Source organism: Saimiri boliviensis, chromosome 13 (assembly GCF_048565385.1).
Source record: "Saimiri boliviensis isolate mSaiBol1 chromosome 13, mSaiBol1.pri, whole genome shotgun sequence".
Taxonomy (NCBI): Eukaryota; Metazoa; Chordata; class Mammalia; order Primates; family Cebidae; genus Saimiri; species Saimiri boliviensis.
Window position 1 is genome coordinate 97751487 of NC_133461.1, and position 14351 is coordinate 97765837.

General features: G+C 38.5%; 1 protein-coding gene across 4 annotated transcripts in view; it reads left to right on the forward strand.

Annotated features, from left to right (window-relative positions):
- PPP3CC (protein phosphatase 3 catalytic subunit gamma) overlaps window positions 1-14351 on the forward strand; it is a 99517-nt gene that overhangs the window by 49317 nt on the left and 35849 nt on the right. For all 4 annotated transcript variants that reach the window (XM_003937162.4, XM_010347711.3, XM_003937161.4 and 1 more), the window contains exon 4: window positions 5442-5553. In XM_003937162.4, the coding sequence (XP_003937211.1) occupies window positions 5442-5553 (112 nt within the window). The remainder of the gene's footprint in view (window positions 1-5441; window positions 5554-14351) is intronic.

A 14351-nucleotide genomic window follows, 5' to 3' on the forward strand; every position in this document is an offset into this window, starting at 1 on the left:
TTCATTGAGTTGGTCTTCGACCTCTGATATCCTTTCTTCTGCTTGATCAATTCGGCTGTTAAAACTTGTGCATACTTCACGTAGTTCTCGTATTGTGTATTTAAACTCCATCAATTCACTTATTTTCCTCTCTAAATTTTGTATTCTTGTTGACATTTCGTCAAACCTTTTTTCAAAGTTCTTAGTTTCTTTAGATTTTGTTAGAACAAGTTCTTTTAATTCACGGAAGTTTCTTATCCACATTTTGAAGCCTGCTTCTGTAATTGGAACACACTCCTTCTCCATCAAGCCTTGTTTTGTTGCTGATGAGGAACTGGGATCCTCCGCTGAGGAAGAGGCCCTCCGATCCTGGGCATTCTCAGCCCCCCCTGACTGTTTTCTTCCCCTCGCTGTAGACCCATCCATCTGTGGTCTCCACAATTACCGTCTTTGCAATTGGGCTTGTGAGCGGACGTCCAACCCATTGATTCCCAGCGCCAAAATCTGAGCAACCCACTGCGCTGACTAAATCAGCGGCGTCAAGATTGATGGTGCCCTTCCAACTCTGCACCAAGAACCAACGCTCCGAGGCGCCGGCAAAACCACCTGGCCGGTCACAAGAGTCGCACCAGCGACCCGCGGGGCTCCCCCGCTGGGCTCCCCCGCTGGGAATCTCCCGGTGCGTGAGCAACAAGAATTCACTCGAAGGTGTGACGTCCTCCCGTTCTTTGCGTTTTCACTGGGGGCTACAATCCTGAGCTGCTAGTGATCAGCCATCTTGGATCTCTCCCCTAAAAAGTATTTTTCATTCTTCAATAATAAATTAACCTTAGCTTACTGTAACTTTTCACTTTGTAAGATTTTTATTTTTTTTTTAACTTTTTGACTCTTGTAATACCACTTAGCATAAAATACATTATGCAGCTGTACAAAAATAGTTTTTCCTTATATTCTTTTTTTTTTTTTTTTTGAGACGGAGTTTCGCTCTTGTTACCCAGGCTGGAGTGCAATGGCGCGATCTCGGCTCACCACAACCTCCGCCTCCTGGGCTCAGGCAATTCTCCTGCCTCAGCCTCCTAAGTAGCTGGGATTACAGGCATGCACCACCATGCCCAGCTAATTTTTTGTATTTTTAGTAGAGACGGGGTTTCACCATGTTGACCAGGATGGTCTCGATCTCTTGACCTCGTGATCCACCCGCCTCGGCCTCCCGAAGTGCTGGGATTACAGGCTTGAGCCACCGCGCCCGGCCCTTATATTCTTATTCTATAAGCTTCATTCTATGAAAAAATTTTTTACTTTTAAAATTTTTTGGTAAGAATGAAGACAGACACACCACACACGCACACGCACATGCACACACGCACACACGCACATATGCCTAGGCTTACGGAGGGTCAGGATCATCATTATCGCTGTCTTTCACCTCCACATCTTGTCCCACTTGAAGGCCTTCAGGGGCAGTAGCAGTCATGGAGCTGTCATCTCCTATAACAGTGCCTTCTGCTAGAATTCCTCCTGAAGGGCCTGCCTAGGGATGTTTCACAATGAGCCTTTTTCTTTTGTAAATGGAGAAAACTTGAAAATATACTTACAAAAAGTATACTATAGTAAATATACAAACCAGTAACATTTATTATTATCAAGTATTATGTACTGTCCGTAATTGTATGTGCGGTACTTTTATATGGCTGGTATTGCAGTAGGTTTTTTTACATCAGCATCACCACAAACATGTGAGTAATGCCTGCATGTAGACATTATGATAGCTACATCACTAGGATGTAGGAATTTTTCAGTTCCACTTTAATTTTATGTGACCATTGTCCTATATGTGGTGTGTTGTTGACTGAAACAACATTACATGGTACATGACTGTGTTGATATATCTGTTTCTCAATATAGGGCTCTGTGTTAGTTCTTTTTCATGCTGCTGATAAAGACATACCCGAAATTGGGAACAAAAAGAGGTTTAATTGGACTTATAGTTCCACAAGACTGGAGATGCCTCACAATCATGGCATGAGGCAAAAGGCATTTTTTTGGTGGTGGCAAGAGAAGAATGAGGACGAAGCAAAAGTGGAAACCCCTGATAGTTACTGTCAGAGGTTATATAATTTACATTAGTTATGATAGTTACATTAGTAACTAGTAACATATGATAGTTACATTAGTAATTAGATAGAAACCTCATCAAATCTAATGACACTTTTTCACTATCACAAGAATAGCATGGGAAAGTCCAGCCTCTGTGATTCAGTTATCTCCCCGTGGGTGTGAGAATTCTGGTAGATACAATTCAAGTTGAGATTTGGGTGAGGACACAGCCAAACCGTATCAATTTTTTCCTTGTGTTTGAGGCTGTGAAATATATACAGAATATTTCATGATTGGTATATACAGTTGATTATCACCATTCATGGGTTCTGTATTTGCACATATGCCTGTGCCTCTTGATAAAATTTATTTGTAACCTCAAAAGCAATACTTACAGTCCTTTTGTGCTCACTGGTAGACATGTGGAGAGTGAGTCTGCCAATGCGCATGTTGCCACCTCAGACCAAACAAGGCCATACTCTCCCTTCTTGTTTTAGCTCTCATGCTGTAAACAAGTATTCTTTTCATGATCTATTTAGTGCCTGAATGCCAGTCTCTGTAGTTTCTGCTTTATCTTTCCTGCATTTTTTATGTACGAAGTAGATATATACATATGAATTTCTTTTATATTTTTTCTTTATAGAGGGTGGCATACTATAGCTACTCTTGTACTTTTTATTTTTTTTTAAGACAGAGTCTCATTCTGTCACCCAGGTTAGAGTGCAGTGGCACGATCATGATAATAGTTCACTGCAGCCTCAAACTCCTTGCTTCAGGGGGTCCTCCTGTCTTAGCCTCCTGAATAGCTGGGGCTGCAAGCATGTGACCACCGTATCTGGCTAATTTTTAAATATTTTGAAGAGATGGGGTTTTGCCATCTCTTCAAAATATTTAAAAATTAGCCAGAAAAACAGTCGGGGGGGCTGAGAATTGCCCATGTTGGTCTTAAACTCCTGGCCTCAAATGATCCTCCTGCCTTGGCATCCTAAAGCACTGGGATTGCCTTTGTGAGCCATTGTGCCCAGCCATACTTTGCTTTTTAAATCTAAAAACATATCCTGGAAATCACTCCAAATCACTTTATCACAATCTTTCTCATCCTTGTGCTTTATTATTTGGATGTATCATAGCATAGCCTTTCTCCTGTCTATGGTCATTTACGTTGTTCCTAATATATTACTATTACACACATGGTACAACCTTGTGCATGTTTATTTTCATATTGTTGGAGGGTGAATCTTCAGGGTAGATTCCTGGAAGTGGGCCAAAAGTTGAATGTGTATTTTTGTCAGTTTGACCAAATTTTTTTTTTTACTATGGAAATTATTATTATTATTATTATTATTATTGTCATCGAGATGGAGTTTTGCTTTGTTGCCCAGGCTAGAGTGTAGTGGTGTGATCTTGGTTCACTGCAGCCTCCACCTCCCAGGTTCAAGTGATTCTCCTGCCTCAGCCTCCAGAGTAGCTGGGATTACAGGTGCCCACCACCATGCCTGGCAAATTTTTGTATTTTAGTAGAGACAAGGTTTCACTATATTGGCCAGGCTGGTCTTGAACTTTTGACCTCAGGTGATCTGCCTGCCTTGGCCTCCCAAAGTGCTGGGATTACAGGCATGAGCCACTGCCCCGGGCCTATTTTCATTTTTAAGTATGGTCAAATTTATCCATCTTTTATTACCTCTGAATTTTTAGTCATTAGTTACAAGTTCTTACCTACACCAATTTTGACCTACCGAGGTCGAGAGATCGAGACCATCCTGGTCAACATGGTGAAACCCCGTCTCTACTAAAAAAAAAAAAATACAAAAAATTAGCTGGGCATGGTGGCGCCTGTAATCCCAGCTACTCAGGAGGCTGAGGCAGGAGAATTGCCTGAACCCAGGAGGCGGAGGTTGCGGTGAGCCGAGATCGCGCCATTGCACTCCAGCCTGGGTAACAAGAGCGAAACTCCGTCTCATTAAAAAAAAAAAAAGAAAGAAAGAAAAAAAAAAAAGAAAGAAGAACTCATTCATGTTTTCTTCTAGAACTTGTGTGGTTTTATATTTTTTCATTTAGATTCCTCATTCTTTTGTTGTTTATTGTACATTGCATGAGATATGGATCTAATTTTATCTTTTCTTTAAAAATGGCAACTACTTGTCCCAGAGCCATTTATTTAAAAGTTCATCATTATTATTATTGTGATTTGAGATGCCACCTTTATCATATAACAGGTTTTTATAAGTACTTTTATACTATATCTATAGTATAAAACTCCACTGGTATATGTATCTACTTAAGGGCCAGCACCACTGTTTTGATTATAGATGCTTTATAGTATGTTTTAACATCTGGCAGGAGTAGTCTGCCCTCATGTCTTTTTTTAGTGTTTTCCTGGCTATTCTTGGATGTTCGTTTTTCCATATTAATTTTAGGGTCAACTTGTCTAACTCCATAAGATAGTTTGTATTTTTCTTGGAATCGCAATGATTTATAAGTTAAATTAGGGAGAACGGTAATCTTTTAATGTTATTTTATTCTATCCAAGAACAGGGGTTGCCTTTTCATTATTTCATGTCTACTTTTATGTCTTAGAGGGACATTTTAAAATCTTCCTTGTATGGATTTTGCACATTTCTTGTTAAATTTATTTCTAAGTCTTTAGTCCTCTTTGTTGCTGTTACAAATTTCTCCATGATGTTCTGTTGATTGTTTCTGCATAGAAGGTCTACTTTTTTTTAAGATGGGATCTCCCTATGTTGCCCAGGTTGGCCTTGAAGTCCTGGGCTCAAGTGGGCCTTCTGCCTTGGCCTCCTGAGTAGCTGGGACCGTATGCATGCCACTGTGCCCCAGGGCTATTGATTTTGTATGTTAATTTTATATCCTGCTACTTTACTGAATTATTTTATTATTTGAGTTAGTTTTATCATTGATTTTGGGGACGTTACATCTTTACCCATTCTTAACCCTCTATTTGAGGTGTAATCCCATTGGCTAATACCCTTGCACCAGTTTTGAATAGTAGCAGAAATAATAAACATTCTTTCCTTGTTTCTAGTTTTAGTGGAAATGCCTTTAGTGTTTCAGAATTAAATAAAATACAGGTTTTAGGATTAATACATATGTGAGTGGCTTTCCGAGAGAGTTCTAGATATTTGGACAGAACTTGAGAACAGAGATTAGAGAGAGATTTCTATGAAGGCTACTCTATATGAAATTCTAGGGCAGTAAGTATATCACATTCAAAAGCTAGAAGGTTCCATTTTCGATTTGGGAGTAGCAATGAGATATGCCATTATAGCAAGTCACTTGAATTTATATAAATTGTGTTTATGCATTATGAACATCACAAAGAAAATTTTATCCTTGAATTTGTCTTGCAGTGTGTGCTGTATTTATGGAGTTTAAAGATTAATCATCCCAAAACATTGTTTCTGCTTCGGGGAAATCATGAGTGCAGGCATCTTACAGACTATTTCACCTTCAAACAGGAATGTAAGTATAATCTCTCCTCCAGAACCTTTTTAGTTACTTTTTAACCTGTCCTAAAATAAATCAAACATAAAGAGAAAAGAAACTAATGGAATTCAAATGCTTCCTGTCCTTTTGTTTGTTGTAATTTTTTTCACCTGCTAAGAACTAGGTTCTTTCTTCTAATACATTTATTTTGAATATAACTTTTGGGTTCTCCCTTATTTATAAAATAATTAATTTGAGAATTTAGAAAGCATAGAGAAGTCTAAAGAAGATAAAAGTGTCCATAATCATGGCACTTAGAGGTAATCCCTGTTATCATACTGTTTGAAATATGGTCTTCTGTTCTTTTTTTATGTATATATAAAACCTATTATGAAATAGTTCAGGTATATATATCTGTATATATTTTAAAAATAAAATTGGGCTCATATGTACTGTTTAATAAATTTCTGTTTTACCTAATATAGTAGCATTTTTTCCATATCGTTAAATATTTTTGAAACCATGATTTTTTTGTTGTTTTGTGTTTTGTATTTTTTAAAAAGTTTTATTTGGCACCAGATGGCCAAGAAATCATTGTTTTTAAGTTTTATTTTAATTTTTTTAAGTAATCCATCTTACGAATGCACAATCATATATGTAGCCGATTTAGTAACAGTCATAGGATATTTAGTTTTTTTCTAACTGTAAGTACTACTGTAATGGTAAAAATAGGTTTAATATAAAACTAGAATTATTGGCCAGGTGTGGTGGCTCATGCTTGTAATCCCAGCACTTTGGGGGGCTGAGGCAGGTGGATCACAAGGTCAGGAGTTCAAGACCGGCCTGGCCAACATGGTGAAACCTCATCTCTACTCAGAATACAAAAATTAGCTGGTTGTAGTGGTGCAAACCTGTAATCCCAGCTACTCAAGAGGCTGAGGCAGAAGAATGGCTTGAACCCAAGAGGCGGAAGTTGCAGTGAGCCGAGATCACACCACTGCAGTCCAGTCTAGGCAACACAGTGAGACTCCATTTCAAAATAAAAAAAAAAAAAAAAAAGGAAAAAAAAAGTAGAATTATTTAGAAAGTCAAAACATTACTAGCTGATTTAAAAACAAATAACATAGTGGGAGGCTGAGGCTGGACGACCCCTTCAGCCCAGGAGTTCTAGAACAGCCTTGGCAATATAGCAAGACTCCATCTCAAAAAAACAAACTCACAGATTTCTTTGACTAGAATCTGCTACTGATAATTGGCTCCTCACTAACAGACAGTATGCTGGAGACTATGTTGGGGATGTTTGAGAGATCCTGCCCAGGGCATTTGCATTTTTAGTTCTTCTTTCCCCAGATATCTATTTTCTTACAAGATATACATTCTATTTCATTCATGTGATTTTTTTCAGAGATTTTCTCCTTTGGTTGCTTTTCTAAATCATAATCTCATCATTTTACCCTCATACTCGTTTTTTTTTTTTTCATTGTGTTTAGCTATACCTGTAATTTATATATATTTATTTGTTTACTGTCTTTCTCTGCCACTAGCTCCATGATAGCAGGGAAATGTTTTGTTCACTGTTCTTTTCCCCAACACTCAAAACGGTATCTAGTTGCTCATAGGAGTTGCTTAATAAATATTGGTTGAGTTCATTTGAATGAATGAGCATCTAGGATTTGTATCTTTAGAACAAACTCTCAAAAAAGAATTTCTGGGTTAGAGGGCAGGCACATTTTAAAGACTTTTGACATACTATACTCTTAAGTCCTCCAGAAAATATGTATATTGGGTTATACTCCAAAAAATTTTTTTTTAGTTTTGTAATGAAAATACTGAAATAAACAAAAGCAAAATTTTACCTGATTTGATTTCTAAAATGTTAGGATATTCTCTATAAAATAAGGAAGCTAAACTAAATATCTTGGGTCCCATCTGGCTCTAAAATCTACCCCTCTTAAGGAATCCTGAATATATAAATATACTTCAGTGTTCATTTGGTTGATTATTTTGATCATGGATTTCATTTTATATCCTATTCAGATTTTTCTGCAGATTATTATCTTAGAAGAATATATTATAAAATATTTAAACTTTTATTTTAAGAATAATTTTCAACGTTAAAAAAACTTAAAAATTTGTTTTCAGAGACTCGGACTTTATCCAGCCACCCACAGATCTCTTTACTGATAGGTAGATTGCAATTTATGGTGTTTTATATGCTCATATGAATTCCTGCTATGCGTAGCTTTCTATATTGGAGATAGTAGTTGTAATGACAACTTCCCTCCTAGTAGAGCTTCCAAGAAAAGGTCTTTGTTATTAAAATAAATTTTAGAGGATAAGCACTTCTTAAAAATTCTGTCGAAAAAGTCAGCTACAAGAGGGTGAGATACAGATCCTTCCAGCCCTTGGTGACTTACTGGAATAAACACTTTAAATCAGCAGCTAATTATCAGGAAGTTTTAAGTCTACTGTTGGTGGGTGTTTAAATTGCTGTAGGCTGAGCGAGGTGGCTCATGCCTGTAATCCCAGTACTTTTGGAGGCCGAGGTGGGCAGATCACTTGAACCCAAGAGTTCAAGACCAGCCTGGGCAACATGGTGAAACCCCAGCTCTACAAAACAAAAACAAAAACAAAAACAAAAACAAACACACACACACACACACACACACACACACACACACACAAAATGAGCTGTGCATGGAGGCACTCACCTGTAATCCGAGTTACTCAGGAGGCTGAGTTGGGAGGACCACCTGAGCCTGGGAGTTTGAGGCTATAGCAAGCCATGATCACCACTGCACTCCAGCCTGGGAGACAGAGTGAGACCTTATCTCGACAACAACAACTACTACTACTACTACTGCTACAAAAAAGGTGTAAAGTATTTGAAGAGCAATGTTGTATATATATAAAAATTTTAAGTACATATCCCCATTTTAAGTGTGACTGTGATCTAGCAGTCACACTTGGTAGGAATTTATTATGAAGATTGTATTAACTTTTTAAATGCTGCATTAAAAAATAATCACAAATTTAGTGGCTTAAAAGAGCACATTTATTATCTCATAGTTATTATAGGTCAGAAGTCCAGGCACACTGTGACTAGATTCTCTGTACAGGATCTCACTGAGCTGAAATCAAGGTGTTGCCAGGGTTTCAGTTCTCATCTGGGGCTTGGGGTCTTTTTCCAAGGTCACATGTTGGCAGTCCTTTTAACTGTAGGATTACGGTCCCTGTTGTCCTGTTAGCTGTTGACCAAGAATGGCTCTCAGCTTATGGATGTTGTTTGCAGTTCTTTAACATGTCACCTCCAGTGGTAGTTCCCAATATGAATATTTTCTTTTTCTTTTTTTTTTTTTTTTAAGATAGAGTCTTGCTCTGTCACCCTGGCTGGAGTGCAATGGCGTGATCTCGGCTCACTGCAAACTCCACCTCCTGGGTTCAAGCAATTCTCCCGCCTCAGCTTACTGAGTAGTTGGGATTACAGGCACCTGTCATCATGCCCGGCTAATTTTTGTATTTTTGTAGAGACAGGGTTTCACCATGTTGGTCAGGCTGGTCTTGAACTCCTGATCTCAGGTGATCCACCTTCCTCAGCCTCCCAAAGTGCTGGGATTACAAGTATGAGCCACCACACCCAGCCCAAATGTTTGCTTTTTTCCTGGCTGGCCTGAGTGCAGCTCTCTGACTTTCTCTTTTGTGATTGGCTAGCTGCTCACTCAGTTTTCTAAGGGCTCACCTTAGGTCAGGCATGGTGGCTCAGGCCTGTAATTTCAGCACATTGGGAGGCCAAAGGGGAGAGGATCACTTGAGGCCAGGAGTTCAAGACCAGCCTGGGCAACATAGTGAGACCTCGTATCTACCAAAAAGAAAATTAAAAAATTAGAATCAGTCAGCCTGCATGGTGGTGCAAGCTTGTAGTCCCAGCTACTTGGTAAGCTGAGACCAAAAGATAGGCTGAGCCTGGGAGTTTGAGGTTTCAGAGGGCTATGATTGTGCCACTGTACTCTAGCGTGGGTGACAGAGTGAGACTCTTTTCCTAAAAATAAGTAAATAAGTAAATAAGTAAGTAAGTAAATAAATAAATAAATGGTTCATCCGATTAGGTGAAAATATCTTTCTTTTGTCCCATATAATGAGACAAAATAATGGGAGTCTCATTATCATACGTAACCGTTTCCATCCGCTGAAAGAGGAGTGGGTTATACATACAAAGATGTAGGTCAATGCAAGTCATTTTAGAAATTGTCTACCATACAGATATACTCACAAAGAGAAAGATACGGATGCTTAAGGATGTTCATTGCAGTGTTAATTATAACAACAACAACAGTAAAAAGATAATCTAAATGTCAGCAAGACACTGATGAAATAAGTGATAATGTGCTTTTTAACAATGGAATGCTAGGCGGCTGTTGCAAGTCCAAGGTGGCCAGGTGTGTGGCTTATGCCCGTAATCCCAACACTTTGGAAGGCCGAGATGGGGGCATTGCTTGAGCCCAGGAGTTCAAGACCAGCCTGGGCAACATAGTAAGACCCTTTCTCTACAAAAACTTAAAAAATTAGCTGAGTGTGGTGGCATGTGCCTATAGTTCCAGCTACTTGGGAGGCTGAGGCAGGAGGATTACATGAGCCCAGGAATTCGAGGCTGCAGTGAGCTGTCATCACCACACTCCAGCTTGGGTGACAGAGCAAGAGTCTATCTCTGACAGCAAAAGAAAGATAGGCAGACCAAGATATACCCATAATATATGCTGATATGGAGAGATGCTAAGATATTTTGTAAGCCATTTGCAGAGCATGTAAATGGCCATCTCCTTTGTAAATTAAAATATTTAATATACAAAAGAAATCATTAACAGTGAAAGTTGGGTTAGGAGAACTTATACTTTTTTTTTTCTTTTTTTGAGATGCAGTGTTGACACATTGCCCAGGCTAGTCTTAAATTCATGCAATCCTCTAGCCTTAGCCTCCTAGGTAGTTGAGACTATAGGTACATGACATCACACATGGCTTACTTTTAATTTTATGTCCTCTCTAGTATTGTTTGAATTATTTTTTACTACCACTGTGTACTACTGTTTTACCAACACTATGTACCACTATTTTTCAAAGTAATTTAAAACTTACCCAGTTTGGGTCCAAGCATTTGAAAAGCTTTGTAAAGCACCTGAGGGGGTTCAGCTGTGTGCTGCTGGTTAAGAATGACTACTCCAGAATCTTTGGGAAGCTTCTGTTATCTGTCCTTTGGGAACCACTTCACCAAATACAAAAATTAGAAATATTTTATTTTACATTATTTTTCTAAATCAAACGTTGGGGTATTCCTTAACACCTTCATTTCTTACTTGAGAAAATTAAATAATGCATATAGCAGTTAACAAATGCCCTGGAATGTAATGCTCACTATAAGTCAGCTATTTTTATTAATTAGGAGTAGATAAGTAGTGAAGAAAGCTGCCTGTGACTGCATTTGTTTTGAATTAAGTTTCAGAGTTTTTTAGGTGACATTTTATTTAATTATTCTCTGTCTTATCAGAGTTTTTAAAAAATTTTTAATTTTTATGGGTATGTAGCAGGTGTATTTATGGGATACATGAGATATTTTGATACAGAGATGCAATATGTAATAATAACATCAGAGATTCTTTTTGACAGGTATAAATGGTTCAGACTGTTTTTAGAAGATGGAACAACAATAGGTCCTGGAAACATTTTAGGTGTCTTATTTTGCCCAGAATTTCTTTGGTTTTTATTTGCTTTTCACATGACTTAACTGTAATTAAACCTGATGGCTTTCTTCTTCTGTCTACCAACATAGATTGTCTCTTTTGTTATAATGCTGCATCTGAAATGTAAATAAATCTTGGAATGAGCACACAAATTCAAGTATACATTGAAAAATTTATTCCTGTGTAATTAGAGAGCATGTGTGCTGCTCTGCATGGATGTTTTTACTGATAAGCTGATCACTCTTAAAGGGCCACTGTGGCTTCTAGAATTAGCACCTTATAATTACTAAGGGATGCCGAGTTTCAGATTGTGCAGCTGTAATCTTGTTCATGTTTTTAAGCAAGAGGTGGGTGAAGGCTTTTCTTATATCAACCTTAAGTTGCTTTATAATGCACAGATTTTTAAAAAATATTCCTTTCTTCAGAGAAAAGTATGATTTTTTTCCTTTTTAAAAAATTGTTATATAATAGTTGTACTTATTTTTGAGGTACATTTGATGTTTTGAATATACATATATATAATTATAATTATCAAGTCAGGGTAACTTCAATATCCATCATCTCAAACATTTATCTTTTCTTTGTCTAATAGTTAAACAACAAAAAAAATTTTTTTTAAGAGACAGTGTCTCATTCTGTTGTCCAGGCTGGTGTACAATTGTGTAATCATAGCTCACTGCAACCTTGAACTCCTGGGCTTAAGTGATTCTCTTGCCTCAGACGCCTGAGTAGCTGGAACTATAGGTGTGTGCCACCTTGCCTGGCTAATTTTTAAATTTTTTGTATACACTGAGTCTTGATTATGTTGCCAAGGCTGATCTTGAACTTCTCAAATGATCCTCCTGCCTTGCCCTCCCAAAGTGCTGAGATTACATGTGTGAGCCGCCATGCCCAGCCACTAACAGTTAATTTTTGACATACAGGTATCATTTGTTTTTACAAACATATTTCTTTATTGTTATGTCCTTAGAAAGCAAGAAACCTAGTATTTTCCTTTCTTTCTTTCTTTTTTGAGACAGGGTTTTGCTTTGTTACCCAGACTGGAGTACAGTGGTAAAAATCGTAGTTCACTGCAGCCTCAACCTCCCATGCTCAAGTGGTCCTTAAACCTCAGCCTCCTGAGTGGCTGGAACTACAGGCGCAAGCCACCATGCCCAGCTTATTTTTATGTATTTATTTATTTTCTTTGAAGGAACCTAGTGTTTATATTATTCTGTAAAAAGCTCTGGGTCCAAGCTCATAACTCTAGGTTGAAGTTTCTAAAGTAAATGAATTTGTCATTTCTATGAACCATTTTTTAAAAAATGTACAGTTATGGCCAGGCACGATGCTCACGCCTGTAATCCCAGCACTTTGGGAGGCCGAGGCAGGTGGATCATTTGAGGTCAGGAGTTCAAGACCAGCCTGGCCAATATGGTAAAACCTTGTCTCTACCAAAAATACAAAAATTAGCCAGGCGTGGTGGTGTGTGCCTGTATTCCCAGCTACTTCGGAGGCTGAGGCAGGAGAATCACTGGGAGTCGGAGGTTGTGGTGAGCTGAGATTGTGCCACTGCACTCCAGCCTGGCAACAAAAGAAGACTGTGTCTAAAAAAAAATGTATAGTTAAATAGCTTACTGACATGTTCCCGAAAGTCCTATAATTTTACTAATGAAAGCAGTATTGTTATGACAACTGAATTTTTTTAAAAAAAGAAACACATACTGTTTGTCATTAGTCATTGCAGCATGATTTAGAGCAGCAACAGATTGGTCTAATTAGATTGTGATATATCCATAAAGCAAAATACTATGTAGATGTTAAAAAATTACAAAGCTCTCCTGTAGGGGAGGCAGAATTTTACCTTTACTCTCTTAGGGTTTTTCAGCTGGGCCTGAGAATTAAATTGACATAAGGTAATTTTTTTTTTATTGCATTTTAGGTTTTGGGGTACATGTGATGAACATGCAAGATTGTTGCATAGGTACACCCTTGGCAGTGTGGTTTGCTGCCTTCCGTCCCCTTACCTGTATCTGTCATTTCTCCCCGTGCTATCTCTTCCCACCTCCCCACCCCCGCACCCCTCCCCCATTCCCCCCCAACGGACCCCAGTGTGTAGTGCTCCCCTCCCTGTGTCCATGTGTTCTCATTGTTCAACAGCCACCTATGAGTGAGAATATACGGTGTTTGATTTTCTGCTCTTGTGTCAGTTTGCTGAGAATGATGGTTTCCAGGTTCATCCATGTCCCTACAAAGGACGTGAACTCATCGTTTTTGATGGCTGCGTAATATTCCATGGTGTATATGTACCACATTTTCCCTATCCAGTCTATCATCGTTGGGCATTTGGGTTGGTTCCAGGTCTTTGCTATTGTAAACAGTGCTGCAATGAACATTCGTGTGCACGTGTCCTTGTAGTAGAATGATTTATAATCCTTTGGATATATACCCAGTAATGGGATTGCTGGGTCAAATGGGATTTCCATTTTTAGGTCCTTGAGGAATCGCCACACTGTCTTCCACAATGGTTGAATTAATTTACATTCCCACCAACAGTGTAAAAGTGTTCCTATTTCTCCACATCCTCTCCAGCATCTGTTGTTTCCCGATTTTTTAATGATCGCCATTCTAATTGGTGTGAGATGGTATCTCAATGTGGTTTTGATTTGCATTTCTCTGATGACCAGTGATGATGAGCATTTTTTCATATGTTTTTTGGCCTCCTGTATGTCTTCTTTTGTAAAGTATCTGTTCATATCCTTTGCCCATTTTTGAATAAGGTAATTTTTTTCTTTTCTTGAGACAGAGTCTTGCTCCATCCCCCAGTCTGGAGTGCAGTGGCACAATCTTGGCTCACTGTAACCTGCGCCTCCTGGATTCAAGCGATTCTCTTACCTCAGCCTCCCGAGTAGCTGGGATTAAAGGCACGTGCCACCACACCTGGCTAATTTTTTGTATTTTTAGTAGAAACGGGGTTTCACTATATTGGTCAGGCTGGTCCTGACCTCGTGATCTGCTTACCTTGGCCTCGCAAAGTTCTGGGATTACAGGCTTGAGCCACTGTGCCCAGCACCATAAGATAAATTAATAGGAGAAGAGCACACAAATTTGTTTAATGTAAGT